This window comes from Gadus chalcogrammus, chromosome 15 (assembly GCF_026213295.1).
Source record: "Gadus chalcogrammus isolate NIFS_2021 chromosome 15, NIFS_Gcha_1.0, whole genome shotgun sequence".
NCBI lineage: Eukaryota > Metazoa > Chordata > Actinopteri > Gadiformes > Gadidae > Gadus > Gadus chalcogrammus.
This window is the reverse complement of record NC_079426.1, coordinates 697,548-712,869: the sequence shown is the minus strand read 5'-3', so window position 1 is coordinate 712,869 and position 15,322 is coordinate 697,548. Positions and strand designations below refer to the sequence as shown.

Below are 15,322 nucleotides of genomic sequence, written 5' to 3'. Positions count from 1 at the left end.
CTGGACTGCACTCCCCACAACATGGACAGTACTATCGCGAGATGTTGAACTGGAAAATCGTTTCGCATCACTGATCAAAATAAATAAAAATGAACTGTCAACTAACAACCCAAAAAAATTTTTTTGTGTAGTTTACAGGTGCTTAATATTTTACAACGTACGAGAGCATCACTAATACCAACAGATCATGACAGCCTTATCTTAACGTTTTAAGCACTCGTTGGACTTTTTATAACTTCTTAAATACGTTGAATTGACAAAAAAAGAAATGCCAACGATTCTTAAACTAAACACTGGGAGGCACCAAACCCAATTTTTCTTTACAGAACTATTAAATTAGATCTTCGTGAGAACAGCTTTTGATTAACATGCAAGCTTACCATTACAAATGGTGACCCTGTCCATGATATAGTAATACCAAAATGCTAAGGCTGTGGAGTTGGTCCCAAATGTTGAAATCTTATATTGTGTACATGTTCAAAACAAATGCAACTTACGTTGTTTCAAGTTTTTTTATTAGGTTTGCAGTACATTTCCAATGTATTTCTTCCTTTCCCAATCATGAGGGAATGCATTCAACTAGTTTCCCTCATTTAAAATGTCTTTCACACATCTCAATACAATTAAATAAACTTAAAAAAAATCTATTTGTCATTTTTTTTTAATAATTTTTCTCTTTTCATACAAATCTTCACTTCAATAGAAGGTGTTAGCTTGCAGAGTTGAAACAAACAAAATAGAATAAAAACTAAAACAAATAAATGAAGGCACCGTTGGAAGTGTCTGAGCCAACCAACAGCTCTGAGGTAAGTAGTAGGTTTCCTCTGGTTGACTGTTACCTCTTCTGGGTTTTCTTGGCCTGCTTCAATAAAGTGTCAAAGTCTAGTGCATGGAACTTGCCCTTAGAAGGCAAGGAGTCATACTCTTTATTTGAATCTGAGGAAACAGAAAAAGGTACCAGTTAGTCATTTTGGAAAATGCTTTCATCCAAAGCCACTTGGTGTATACAGGAAATGTAAACAGTAACCATCTTAAATCACTATCATTTGTCTCGCTTTAAATAGCATTACAACTTCCGTGGTTTTCTACTGATATTCAAACTAAAAGTACACATGAACCTCCATGGTGCCCAACAACCCTTTCTTGTACTGAATACTGAGGTAGCATCCTGCCCTGTTTCCCTACAGAGCACGACACCCGTTGCTTACCCAAGTCTGCATAGCTGGTCTTGCAGAACTGTCTCCTTCCACCAAAACAGAGATCAAATGGCAGTTCGTCAGGCTTGCGGAGCTTGCCTCCATTCTCTATGGCCGTGAAGGCATTCTTTGTGTCATAATAAGTCACAAACCCATAGTTGTCTCTGCAAAATTTAACAAAATGCGCAAGAACAATGGTTAGTCTACACTGCTTCCCAGGGAATCAATCCATGACAGCCCTCTAAAACAGTTGTGGATTTAAGAAGTCACATTGTGGATTGCTTTTAAAAGAGCAAGCTGGGAGTATAGCCAGGAGGCTCCAGTTATAAACAAGCCTGAGGTTGCTTTAGCACTGAAGCTTGGCCTAAGCGGTCACCGACAAGACTACCCAGGTTCAAAGACAGTGCAACAAGCTCACCTACAACCATATCATCAGGGGAACACTTCAAGATGCACGAAACCTACCCCTGTTCCCTAAAGTGCAAGGTGCAGTCCTCAATCTCTCCGTATATAGAGAACCGCTCCCTCAGTTCATTTTGGGTCATCGTGCCCCGGATTCGACCCACGTAGACCACCCTGCGCTCATCCTGTGGGAAAAGATTAAATATTAACACGGGGAAATGTCAAAGTGTTTTGTATGATGGCCCAAACTAGTGAAACTGTTGAACTTGGCTCAACAAACTCACAATGGCTTGTTGTTTACGCCTCTTCACGTCCTCAGAACTCTCCACTGACGTGTGTCGGTAGGTTGGCCTGTAAGAAGGACTGTGGGAAAGGAGGAGGATGAATACATTTTCTGAACACAAGTTGAAACTTGAGCCTTAAAAAGGATGGTCCAACTGAAAGCCATGCCAGTTGTCAATAGCAAGCGTGTCGTCCATGTCAAGATGAGTCTTGTTTGGCGTTGTGGCAAGAGGACTCCTGTACCTGTAAACATTTCGTTGCCACTCAGCGCTTCTCTGTGGAGACCGGGAACGAGAGCGGGACCTGCTCCAGGAGCCAGATCGCGATGAGGAGTAGGAGTACCTCCTCCTCCTCGGAGGGGAGCGAGAGGAGGACCGCGAGGAACACGACGAGGAGCTGGAGCTGCTCTCGGAGTGACGAGCACGATATCTAGAAAGATCAATGGCGGAGGCTTTAGTGGGGGGCCTTTGACATCGAGGAAGGTTTGGTCCTCAAAATACGTGACTGATGTAACTATAATTCTCATTTAATTGCTTTATAAATGAATGTAAATGCATGCGTCTCACTTTTTGGCGGGCGGGGATCGAGACCTGGACCTGGAGGAGTTGCAGTCGGACTCGGAGGAGCAGGCGGGCCGCGGTGCCAGTCGTTTGCTGGACCGGCCCCTTTTCCTCTCTTTGGGGAAGGTGCGGGGACCGGGCGAGCGAGACTCGGAGCGTCTGCGGTGGGACCGCCCCGTGCACTCAGGCCTGGGGCTCTCGGGCCGGGCGGGGGAGGCGTCGGGGGTCTCCAGGGCCGAGCAGCTCAGGGCCGGGTCGGCGGGCGGCGGGGGGGCCTTCTTCAGCGGGGCCTCTCGGGGTCCCGTCGCCGGAGCGGGTGTAGTGGTATGGGGAGGGCAGGGGGCGGGGGCCGGGGGCCCTGTAGTGGCTGCCTGGAGTTGTGTCACGGCTCTGATGGTGATGTTAGGCTGCTGCTTGACGTTCCAGCGCTGGCCGTGGTCACCAGGGGGCGCCGTGCTGCTGGGGAGGCAGTAGTCGTGGTCCATCAGGGCCCATTCAGGGGCGGGGGGGGCGAGGGTGGCGGGGGTACTGCGGCCCTTCACTGAGGGAAGAGGCTGAGCCTCTATCCGGATCACCTTGGTGGGGGCGGGCCGGGAGGCCCTGCTTTTGCCAAGAAGGGAGACGGGGGCCAGAGGCTTCCACCTCTGCTGGGGGGGGGTAGCCGGAGGAGTCAGTGCTGCGGGGGAAGGTAAGAAGTTGATTCCAAGACGATATAGTCCGGCTGCCCAGGCTTATGTATAAACTCAGGTTTAATCCCTCCTTAAATATACACTTGAATGTGTTCAGCGTTTTACCAGTAGAATAAGGAGAACCGACAAAAGGAACATCGTGATGGTAGATTACCTGCGGAGCTCGAGAGGTCGTTTGCCTTCACACGTTCGACAGCAGTTTTCTCTGCTGGTAACACAACACTGAAAAGCAAGCACAAAGGGCTGTTGACTTCCCCCCCTCTCACTTTATCTTAGGAATAGTCGCTCGAGTGCATAAAAAAAAAAAGAAAAAGAAAAGGGGCAGTCGTTGCGTGCCTCCATCGTTTACCGGTAGGTCCTGGCGTAAAAAGGTGGGTCAAGGTGAACCCACCACACAAAGCGCCAGAGGAGCCATTTGCTCTCAGCGCTGTGGCTCAGAGCAGCTGGACGCCCACGGCGCTTACACAGAGAGCAGCATCAAGGCTGTAGGGTAACTCACCTAGAGTTTCCTACAGTTACTGCTCTACCAGAGACCTCCGGCACACACCGCTTCTCTTTGGCTGAAGAAAGATGAAAGAAGAGTAGATGAGTATAGACAAGGGCCGGACGAGTGCAGATGAGGCCAAACCGGAGACGTAGAACTGAAAGAGCCAACCGCGTGGAAGGGAGGGCAAACCAGGATGGAGCACGACTCTATAGAGCACTCAATTGATAAAAAGTAAACAATAGGATTAAAAGGGAAGCACGTCTACCACTTGTCATAGAGGGACATCCACAAATGAAGTCCTCAAACAAGGATTGTTCTCAAGTCAGTTTATTTCATAGTAGTAAGTGAGTAATAGGTACTGTTGAACATTCAAGCTCTTTGGATTCCAGGTTATTTGTGGAAGCAACAGTAAGGAGCGCTAATCCTATATGAATCTGGAGGGAGGGCCATTTGCCATGGATCCACTGCAGCAATATTGTGGGCGCCGCCAAAGTGTGCATGCAACCACCCCACTTGAACAACTGCACCCACTGTCCCATAGGTTTCTGTGGTGAGCCTTTACATCACCACAGACAAAAACTGCATGGCTAGAGGAGCTAAATTGATTTGCAAACGAGGCAGAATTCCAGCAGCTGAGCCGACAAAGCATCAGCCGTGCCAACCCCAGAGCACCCCCCATTACAGAGGGGGAGAAAAAGCTTTGTAGTCATTTTGCATAGACTGACACTCAAAAGATGAAGCTGAGCTTTGGAACTAAAAATCAAAAGCATACTTTTAAGGTGTAGCTGGTTTAGCTGCTTTTCCAGGAGGCTTTGAGTATCATTTCTGGTGACTACAGGAAGCACAACCATAGGAAGACTGCGTACTTCCCAGAGATAGCACTGCCTCGCCAAACCAAACATCAACCGTCATGAAACCACCAGGAAAAGGGATGCTCTGACACTACATGTAGCCAGGTCCGCACCCATGTGACAACCAATTATTAGCCAACATGACCTGCTTGTCACAAAGACTACGACCATAACACCAGCAATAAAGCACTCACCTTGCGTTTCTTCAAACTGCTCCAACAGACTGGTTAAATCTGCAGCTTCAATGCCTGGGAAAAGGGGTCGGCAAAAGCCGGTGTGTAAGTAAACCTTTTGACATGACAGGCTGCTCTCCCTAAACCGTGGAGACAATATCGCCTGCCTTAAAGAAAACTAAAGGAAATGTATAATTGGAAATACTAGCGCTCACCAATCTCACTAGTGAAGGCCTCGATTAGTGCTTGTGATGCAGTCTTTTTTTTCATCGGTGGGACCGACGTTGGGCCGTACTGTTGTGCTCCAGCCTTGACAGGGAGTGCCTTCATATCCTGGGATGGATTAGAAGCTTGGACCGCTAAACAAGGCTGGTCACGGACACCTGCAGAATTGGCAAACTTACTAGCAGCCGCGACTGGGTCACTCACTGAGGTAGCAGCGGGCGTCTTAGGCCCCACTTGTGCATTTGCTTTGGCGGCAATATTGGCAGACATGGGAGCAGCGATCGTCCTAAGGGACTCTGAAGTGGCCTTGGCGGGCATTGCACTGCCAACCAAGCTGCTAGGAGTTACAGACTGAGATGGGGGCCTTGCAGGCTTGCTCTCTGAGGGTTTGGAGCAAGGCGTTGGGGTAGGGACAGAGTTCCGAGGCACACAAGGCTTCTCAGGTGATGCGTTGGGCTGCGGCCCCGGAGAGGAGCTCTTCACAGGACTGGAGCCGGCGGTAGCAGCGCTGTGCTGTGGGGGGTGAGGTACCGATTGTTGTTGCCGTTTGAAGATCAGGGTGGCGGCCCCGGCCTTGGTGGAGGACGCCACCATGTAGGCGGGCGGGGCGAGCAGCGCCTCGGGTGTGGGGGGCGCGCCGGGCCCCGTGGGCTGCCACGCAGGCTTCACCTCCTCCACCTCCTTCTTCCCCGAGGCGGGGGCCGGGCGGCGGGTCTCCTGGGGGCTCGGGTCGGGCAGGCAGGGGATGGGAGGCAGCTCTTTGGGGGGTTCCTGGAGGCTGGGCCACCTGGTGCTGTTGCCCTCCTGCTTCTCGATGGGAGCGGGCTTCTTCTGCTGCCGGAGCCGGCGGTACTCGGCCAGGCTCAGGGACTTGGGTTTAGGCTCTGGAGCAGCAGCGGGGACGTGGTTGCCTTCAGGGGCAGCAGGCTGATCTGCAGTGCCGTTGGTTTGTAATGCTTCAGGCGTGGTGGGAGCATCAGCAGAGGAGCAGCTATCCGTTGACACAGGAACAACACCGGGGAGGGGATGCGCTGCGGTGACAGCTGGAGATAAGACTTCCTGTTTGGTAGGGGACGCCGCGGGCCGGGGCCCCCCACTGGGTGGAAGGAGGGAGACCGTGGGGGTGGGACGGCTCGGGGGGCTTCTGACTGGGACTGAGTTTCGGGCAGTCACTGCTTTTGTATTAACTCGATTCTCCCGGGGCAGTGACAATTTGGTGACTTCTGTGCGTGTCTGGCATGCGTTGAGGCTCTTCTTATGTTTGGAAGAGGTGCAGGTTGAATCGGAGACATCGGTAACAAGTGGCACACTTTTCTTTACTTTTATTGTTTTTTTTAGTTTTTGTTGCAACTCGTCAGCTGCGTTCCTTGAAACGCCGCTGCGGAGTATCCTTCCTTCAACCGGCTCAGGCAGAGTTCGTACCTTACGGTCCCTTTTCCTCCTGGGTGGGCTTTTCTCTCTGATCTCCTTTATCCTGGGCGCTTTGTGTTTCTTATTCCGCTCACAATTGGCTTTCTCTCTGTGCAGGACCGACGCGGCAATGATCTCAGCTTTCATTTCCGCGCCGGTGGTGGTCGTGTCGTCAACAACAATCTCCTCACAGCTTTCGGTAGCAGCCCGGTCGGATTCGTCTGGAACGTGTTGCTCCATCTCTAAAGTGTTCTGCAGCAGCGCCAGAGGCAGACCCAGGTCTGGGATGGCCAGGATGGGCTCCCCGTGCTCCCCCTGGTCCACCACTTCCAGTAGGATCCCTCCTTCGGGCAGCATCTGCTCCCCCTCTCCGTTGTCCACACAGACGGCCATGCAGTAGGGGTGCATGTGCCTGACCAGGTCTCCCAGGCTCACAGAGAGCCCCTCCGTGTCGTCCTCCGACTCAATGGAGAAGGGCAGTGGGAGGGACAGGCCGCCCCAGTCCAGCAGCTCCTGGTCCGGAGAGGAGAGCAGCCTGGTGGGACTCTGTGAGAGGGAGCCGTCGTCCTCCTCCTCGCCGTCACTCCTCTGGACCGAGCCGGCTGGGGGCCTGGGCAGGCTCTAAGAGCAGAGAGGGGACATCCCGTTAGAAACTGGAAGCCAGCCGTCGACCGCAGCTTACCAAAACCACTGACTCAGTCTAGGAAAAACCTACCTTGCCAGATGACAGTGTTCTCATGTTGCAGATTGTGTCCTTCTCGGGAGGGGAACGGGACAGACACAGCAGTCTCCGCAGCTGTGAGGAGGAGGAGGCGACGGCCATTAATGCCAGACTAATGCCCTGGACATACTGCATGGTCCGGCCGTTAGCCGGAATCCAACAGCGCTGTGTGTGCAGATCTCTGGCAACAGCTGAGAACTTACCGGAGAGTGCTCCCTGGCCCTTTGACCCGACAGCAGGTCAGAGTCTGGGAGCATGTCGAACGGAGAGAGGGTCTCGTCGTCCACATTATCCAGGATCTCTGTCAGGGCGGTCAGCAGCGTCGCCTCGCTCTCATCGTCAAGGCCCTTCACCTGCTCAAACACAAAGCTGAGATGAGCGGAACTCAAGGCCCTTCACCTGCTCAACACAAAGCTGAGATGAGCGGAACTCAAGCCATTTAGATGGCTGTCAGCGTAATGCATTACTATGCTCCCTTTGTGGGGATTGGAGACAGCAGAGGCCTTTCTAGTGAACTTCACCCCACTACCTTCTTTATGAGCAGCGATGACCCAGTCAATCCGTGTTGTAAACAGAACCTTAACATAGCTGCACACCGTCCATGAGATTCTTGAGTAGTGTATATATGTGAAATATGAGTAGTGTATATATGTGAATCAAATAATGATGTCAATTAAATAAGATGAGAGGCTCTTATAGTGGTGAAAATACGTGAACCCTTGCAGCGCATTGAAAATTCATAGATGTGTAATTAAAAAGGTCTTGCCTCTCCTGTTGGAACATCTTCGAACATGGAAAGGATTGACGGGCCTAAACATCCTTCAAAGGCCTCCAAGGTTTCGCCAGTGTCCAGATCCACATCCTAGAGAGAACACATTTGACCAAAAATTTAGTTTGAAACCGGATTTAATGCTGGACCCCATTCATTACCATTGTTAATAATCTGAAAACCGGACATTAGGCATTACTGATTCCAAAAATGTTAGGCAACAAGTGAACTCCAAGTAGGTTAGAATGCTAGACATTTACTAAAGTGTTGTTGTTGTGAAAAGGACTCTTCAGAGGGCCGGGGAAGGCCTGTTTCTGATCTAACCAGCATTACAAAATGCAAAAGGCAACATCTTTCAAGTTGATTGAAATCAGAACATATTTAGTAACATAAGAACAACATTGTTTATTATAAGTCGTAACTGTTCCATCGTACGTTTTAAAAACTGGCATGGCAGATCTCACTGGCCAATGTATTCTAGGATAATTGTACACATTTAAATAGGCATGTACCCCTCAGTAGACAAATTCATTGTCAAAAAGCATGTTATTCATTTGTTATGCATTTGTGTTTAAACAAAATGGTGACATGCATCAAACACGCTTTTCGTTTACACGTGGGGATGGCTACGTTTTCATACTATTGTTTTATTTATTTTTTAGACTAGTGACACTATGGACCTGACAACCCACATTGTCGCTATTGGTTCAACGTTACAAACTAATACGGGCAGTTTGTTGCAATACTAAATACTCGGAACCACGTGTATACGCCCGTACATGCGTACTGTGCGCAGACATATTTGTTGTAGGCTACGCTCTAGCGTGGAACCCACGTGTTGCACTACAACAAACCAGGCAGCGTTTCCGGGTCCCCTCAAAGTAATCCCTCACGTGTGTATTACAAATCTCCAAAAATAGCAAAGGGATCTCCATTTATATACACGATGTGCATGTATATGCATAGATTATAACCCCACTGGATGACAATTGTGTTGAATTTCCGTTTCGCTGTGTAACGTTAAAGCTAGCGACATGTGACACGCCACAGCTTGGGAAATGCAGATCGAGAACATAAATGGCATTCCTAGAATACGCGATTATCGCAATGTGTACTATCGAGACACAATATAATGGCCAATCACCCAGACACACCAACTGACATTCAATATCAGCAGGTTAAATTAATTGCAGCACAAGTTGCAACCCTATGGGCCTATCTCGTGTTGCTGCAGTGAGCATGTGTGGTACTAGCCGGACACATCGCTGTGCCAGTCCACCGGTGGGCCTTTATGGTCGAAGTCCATTTTAACATGCTTACTAAACTTTGTGGCTCATTTTCTGCAACTTTCAGTTCAATGTGTTCATAATAAGCTTTGATTGAAAAAGAAAGTACCCACGTTTCAAGAACCAGGCACATACGCCTTAAAAGGCAAACTACTCTAGCGGTTAAATAACCCTGTAATAACTATGACATTTATAAATGCATGGCGAAAACAAATAAACAATATAATTGAACTGTCAATAAAATCGTCAAAGTGAAAACGAATAATAAAAAGATAAGAATTCAGAAACTGCCCTGCTACCCATCAGTCATCCCAACGTGGTAAACCGGCATTACTAGTCACATCGGTTAAGGTTCAATGGAGGTATCGCTTACTACATTGATGCTATATATCCAGCGTATGTTGTCCTCAAACCAATTTAATAAGCAAATTATGTCATGGCATAAGAACACTGAACTAAATAGTTTTCTAGAAAACACCGGGATGGTATCCACGTGTCACTTTTCCCATAGGCAGTCCAGACATTGTGCACAATGCAGTCAACCTCCGTTAACGACATTAGGCTAAACCAAAGCATTGCGTCTTTCAATTATGCTGTTTAATAGTTTCCATTTACCTCGTGTAGTGTATCAGTAGCGAAATAATCCAAATTGCAGGCTGTTAATAGTTCCTCGCCTGCTCCCCACCGAGCCGCCATCTTACAAGTGCTCGCAAGCCCTACCCAGAGTCAATAGCCCAGTTTGAAAGTATGAATCGTTCACAGGAAGAACACGCTGGGATACAGACACGTGGTCTCCCATTCCCGGCAAAATGACGCAAAATGACGCCAGGGGAAGACGCTTCGCCTCGTGAAACCCGGTGCGACTCTGGAGTTAACCAAAGCCCGCGAGCTTTTACTGTATTTTGCATGTTATGATTTGTCTCATCAAAGTCCTGTGTACAAAATAACGTCAAATGCAACTCATATTACTTTTTGAAATAATGATAGTTGTGCACTAGGCGTGCTTCAACTCTTTTAAGGCTGCCTTCCATATTTGGGAGGGGTCGCGAAGTGAACACATGGGCCTGGAATGGGGACAATTAGAAAACATATAAAGCATATATAAATATAAGTATTTGAATGCATAATATGCTTAGTTTATAACCTGTAATATGTGTCAAAGTTATGGGTCTACTTCTATTTAAGTAATTAGGTGAATGTATTTTTTGTTTCCCTTTTCAAAATGGTACTATGACTTATTCATTAGCTAAAAAAAAGTCCATCCAAATTGTTGACAACATTTAGGCCTTGCATCTTTGGACGTCTTTGCAGGGATCAGATATCAAACTGATCAAACAGATTCTTTCCCAGTGGTCCCAGGGCAGGGAAATGGCCTGAATGGGTTTCCCTGGCATATATCCAATCTTCCTTAAGTGAGCTAGTGGAAGTCCATTCATTCAAATAATCAGCAGAAGGATTTGATAACCTTGGTTCCATGAATCATCCTATTGATTGATTTGTATTAAGAGCACAGCAATTTCGGTAAGTACCGCCTTCCTTTCAGGATGGTTGCTGTCTGGTGCTAAACTGTCTGAGGCAGCCATTTCCATCTTATGAAGGCAACCTCACCTTGACTGACCCCTGCACATCCCTTCTGTTAACAGTGGATTTATGCTGCTGACCTTTTCTTGTATCATGCAGAGAGTGGACTCTAATCCACGGCCCAACAAACACTGCGGGAACGAGATCACAGGTTCATCACTACATGGATGCCTCTCCCTTTTACTAGAATATTCTGAAGAGCATACATTCACCGTCCTGGGGGGCAGTTTGATAATTTTTGTCTTCCCTTATGCTTCCGTCACGGATAACATCCAAAGCCTGCCCTTATCTCTCTGTCTACACAAAGGGAGGGAACACACCCTTGTAGAAGTTAATGGCTTACACAGCTTTCGTTTTATGTTTGTGTGTGTGTGTGTGTGTGTGTGTGTGTGTGTGTGTGTGTGTGTGTGTGTGTGTGTGTGTGTGTGTGTGTGTGTGTGTGTGTGTGTGCGGGTGTGTGTTTGTGAGGAAACACAGACTGCGAATAACAGTAGGTGGATGAACCAGCACTGTACCCCTTCATACTCCCTAATAGCTATAGCCACCACTGCTCCGGCGTTGCCATGGATACAGTGCCCTCTCTCTCTCGCTCGTCTCCCTGTTGGAACGGAGGGATGGGGCTGGGGAGGGGAGGAGAGGATCAGTGAGGAGGAGAGACTCTGGCGGCTGTCTCTGCGTCATATTCATACCAGCGCAGTTCAGAGCTGCCACCCTAGACCCTCCTCCTCCTCCTCCTCCTCCTCTTCCTTTCTCCCTCCCTTCATCATCTTCCTCATCATCCAATTTGCCCGCTGCCAGCTCCCCTCACTTTGTCTCTCCGTCTCCATGTGGCAGACTCACTTTGCGTCGGTGTTGCGGACCAGCGGGTCGCTGTGGTCCCTGTTTTGAACGAGGAGAAGGAAGGGGAGGGGGGGCGAGCCGCACGCCGCCACAGCGAGGATTTGGTGCGTGCACGACGCGGGCGCAGAGAGAGAGAGAGAGAGAGAGAGAAGACAAAAGGTAAGGAAAACATAGGAGGCAGAGTGAGAGGGAGAGCGGGAGGGAGAGGGAAAGTGTGGGAGAGAGAGACAGAGGGAGCGAGAGAGAGACAGAGGGAGCGAGAGAGAGACAGAGGGAGCGAGAGAGAGAGAGAGGGAGCGAGAGAGAGAGAGAGGGAGAGAGAGACAGGGAGAGAGAGAGAGAGAGAGAGAGAGAGAGAGAGGGAGAGAGAGAGAGATGCCTCAAGACAAAAGGAAGGCACAGAGTTAATTAGATAAACAGACTCAAGTATGACCACTAGAACCGTTTAACCATATTAATACTTTTACTGAAAGGCAGAAGCATGTTCATCTGAATGATGAATCTGAAATCTTTTTGTATTTGTTGTTGTTTTTCTTCAGCAATGTACAGTTGGTGGAAGTCTTTATTTGTTTATATTACTGTGTTTATGTGAATGTGTGCGTGAACGCACATGTGCATGGGTGAATCCATGCATGCCTGTGGACTCTCCTCTACAGTTGTGTGTGAGTGTTTGCGTGTGTGAGCCCAGTCAGTCTCCCAATGTGAGCGCAGGCATTCCTCTTTTCTCCCAGCTATATGAAGCTGCGGCAGGATTCAGAGAGATGGTTGACGTATCACTGGATGTGAAGACAAAGTGCGTTTGTGTGTGTTCAACTGAGACAGGGACCAGGAGTGACAGAAAGTGCCGTGCATTGAGTTGAGGCATGGAACCTCAGCCATTTACAGAATCACTCTGTAACTGGTCTGTCCTTCTTTTTTTCCGTTGTTATGCTGTGGTCACCTTTTGTTCTGAGCCTTCTTTAAAAAAAGACTCTTGTTATAAATGGTGAGAGATATCGCATGTGAAAGCTGACTTGGTGTATTGTTTGGGATTTATATATGTGTATATATTATATATTTATGTATATACACAGTATATAAGAGAGAGAGAGAGAGAGAGAGAGAGAGAGAGAGAGAGAGAGAGAGGGATTAGGATGATGATGAGGCTGTGTAATAATCAGGCGAACCTGCAGCTCTGTGAACAGTGTGTGACATTTAACTGCGAAGCCTCTGCCACCTTGGTGGCGTGTGTGTGGACTGCGCCTGGCAGGTTTTGGTTTGTTCTGGCTTGTTAATGTATTGATCAGTGAGCCATGGACCACACAGCTGAACTCCATACACGTCACATTCGATTGGACCCATGTAAAACAATTGAATTGTACTACATTGAATATACACATACGTATGCACAAATAGACACAGTTTATTTAATTCTATGTGAGCTCTTGTGAGCTGTGTGATCGTTTTGATGTTAAGTGAATCCTTCTCGTAATGGATGGAATCATTGTGTTTGTGTGTGTGTTTATGAGTGTGAATACGTGTGTGCCTAAGAGAGTGGGAGGGAGGGAGAGCGGGGGAGAGACTCGTGCATGCTTCTGCGTGCACTCTCCTCTCTCTCCTGTGTCCTCTGTGTCCCTGGTCTCCAGGTGGGCTTTGCATTTTTAATCAATACTGTCTGTAGTGATTAACGCCGCTGCTCTCTGTGCTGCAGAGAAAGAGAAGGCCAGAAAATAGAATGAGAGAGAGAGAGAGCGAGAGAGAGAGAGAGCGAGAGGGAGAGCGAGAGAGAGAGAGAGACAGAGAGAGAGAGAGAGAGAGAGAGAGAGAGAGAGAGAGAGAAGGGCGCATTGAAAGAGAGTGAGTGAGAGAAAGAGAGAAAGAAGTATATATGGAAAGAGGTAGATGGCAGATACGAGAAAATGAGGGACAGGAGAAATCAATCGAAAATGAGACAGGGTGTGTGTGTGTGTGTGTGTGTGTGACACGTGTGTGTGTGTGTGTGTGTGTGTGTGTGTGTGTGTGTGTGTGTGTGTAGTGCTGTAATGACCCTCTGCCTCTGGGCTCCTAGTGAGCATGTTTATCTCCCATAGCAGCACAAGGCAAAAATAGACGATGCATCACTGACACACATACACACACACGTGCACGCACAGACACACACACGTGCACGCACAGACACATACACGTGCATACATGTGTAGTAAATACGCACACGTGAAAATACACACACACACATTTTTGACTTTGCTCTTTTTCTTATCCTTTGCCCTAATTGCATCCCTCCCCTCCTCTTTCCTTCACTTACCCCAACACACACCCACACGCACAAACACACAGACACACACACAGACAAACACACACACACACACACACACACACACACACACACACACACACACACACACACACACACACACACACACACACACACACACACACACACACACACACACACACACACACGCACAAACACACAGACAAACACACACACACACACACACACACACACACACACACACACACACACACACACACACACACACACACACACACACACACACACTGCGTATAACTCCTATCTCACATACCATTACCGCTCTTTATTCCTGCATTCTCTCTCTTCTCTCCCACTTGTGCTGCCTGTATGCCTATTAAAGATGCTGCCATAGCGCCACCTTGAGCTTCCTGTGTCTGACCAGGGGAGGGAGAGAGAGAGAGAGAAACATAGAGCAAGAGAGCAAGAGAGCAAGAGAGGGGGAGAGAGAGAGAGAGAGAGAGAGAGAGACAGAGAGAGAGAGAGACAGAGAGAGAGAGAGAGAGAGAGAGAGGGAGAGAGAGAGAGAGAGAGAGAGAGAGAGAGAGAGAGAGAGAGAGAGAGAGAGAGGGTGTCAGGGAGAGCAATGAAATGTTGTTTGCAGTTTTCAACCACTCCCTCTGACTCTCTCCCCGCCCCTGTGTGTGTGTGTGTGTGTGTGTGTGTGTGTGTGTGTGTGTGTGTGTGTGTGTGTGTGGGTGTGTGGGTGTGTGGGTGTGTGTGTGTTTCCACAGAGTTAGCCCATGCGAGCAACGTGTGGACTGAACGCAGCTGTTTCGTTCCGAGCAAAGCCCAACATGTGAGAAGATGTCTGTTGGAGGTTGTGCTTGTCCTGGTGAGTACTACAGACACACACGCACATGCACAAACACACACACAGACACACACGCACACACACACATACAGTATACCCCTCAATTACCCCTTATTGCTCTCTCTCTCTGTCTTGTTTTAGAGCTTTTCTAACTCATTCTAAGACGCTATTTGCCACCTCTCCCCTACCCTCATACTCCACTTGGGTAAAAATGAGTTCCAAAACAACTTCTGTATTATGTTAGTGTGTGTGTGTGTGTGTGTGTGTGTGTGTGTGTGTGTGTGTGTGTGTGTGTGTGTGTGTGTGTGTGTGTGTGTGTGTGTGAGAGTGCCTGTGTTTAACTGTTGTGCTGCGTTCTTTAGACATGTTCTGAAAATAAACTGCACTTTTGGAGTTAGGTATCTGTCCTTTACCGAAACCTCAGAATAACAGATCAATTGTCAGATCAATTCCTCCCTGAGTGGTGCCACTTAGAAAAACAGTGGAAACCAATCACCATATCTGTTTACTTGGTGTAGCCCCTTTACCGTGTGGTTGATGGCCATCTAAAGAGTGAAACAAGCTTTCCTTCTAGTCAATAGCAGTGTGCCCCCTGGTAAGTGAAGGGTAACCGTAACCCCCCTGAGGACTAGATCCAACGGATCCCATGTTGAGAACATTTCACACTTTCTGGGACTTTTATAAAAAAAACGTTTGACTCAGGAGAACACCTAGAGGCTCTGGAGAGCCTCAGGAACATTTTG

At 48.3% G+C, this 15,322-nt stretch overlaps 2 protein-coding genes and 1 non-coding gene across 6 annotated transcripts in view; 1 reads left to right on the top strand and 2 right to left on the bottom strand.

Moving 5' to 3' along the window:
• Window positions 1–15: 15 nt before the first annotated feature.
• Window positions 16–9,832, bottom strand: pprc1 (PPARG related coactivator 1). The gene is made up of 14 exons (XM_056609061.1): window positions 9,667–9,832; window positions 7,763–7,858; window positions 7,200–7,349; window positions 6,991–7,071; window positions 4,856–6,896; window positions 4,662–4,715; window positions 3,629–3,689; window positions 3,284–3,351; window positions 2,447–3,116; window positions 2,124–2,309; window positions 1,883–1,961; window positions 1,662–1,783; window positions 1,209–1,360; window positions 16–936 (listed from the first exon to the last, which is right to left on the bottom strand). The coding sequence occupies exons 1-14, from the start codon at window positions 9,745–9,747 to the stop codon at window positions 836–838; spliced, it is 3,942 nt and encodes a 1,313-aa protein (XP_056465036.1). The 5' UTR covers window positions 9,748–9,832; the 3' UTR covers window positions 16–835.
• On the bottom strand, window positions 1,466–1,605 carry LOC130405268 (small nucleolar RNA SNORA50). Its single transcript, XR_008904330.1, has one exon. It is a non-coding gene; the product is annotated as a small nucleolar RNA SNORA50 (small nucleolar RNA).
• A 1,266-nt stretch (window positions 9,833–11,098) lies between the features above and the next one.
• Window positions 11,099–15,322, top strand: part of LOC130404379 (LIM domain-binding protein 1-like) — a 19,764-nt gene continuing 15,540 nt past the window's right edge. Inside the window, exons 1-2 of one of the 4 annotated variants that reach the window (XM_056609076.1) lie at window positions 11,099–11,631; window positions 14,500–14,600. In XM_056609076.1, the coding sequence (XP_056465051.1) occupies window positions 14,573–14,600 (28 nt within the window). In that variant the 5' untranslated portion in view covers window positions 11,099–11,631; window positions 14,500–14,572. Of the gene's footprint in view, window positions 11,632–14,474; window positions 14,601–15,322 lie in introns of those variants that run through there. The other 3 variants (XM_056609073.1, XM_056609075.1, XM_056609074.1) reach the window with 3 other exon arrangements.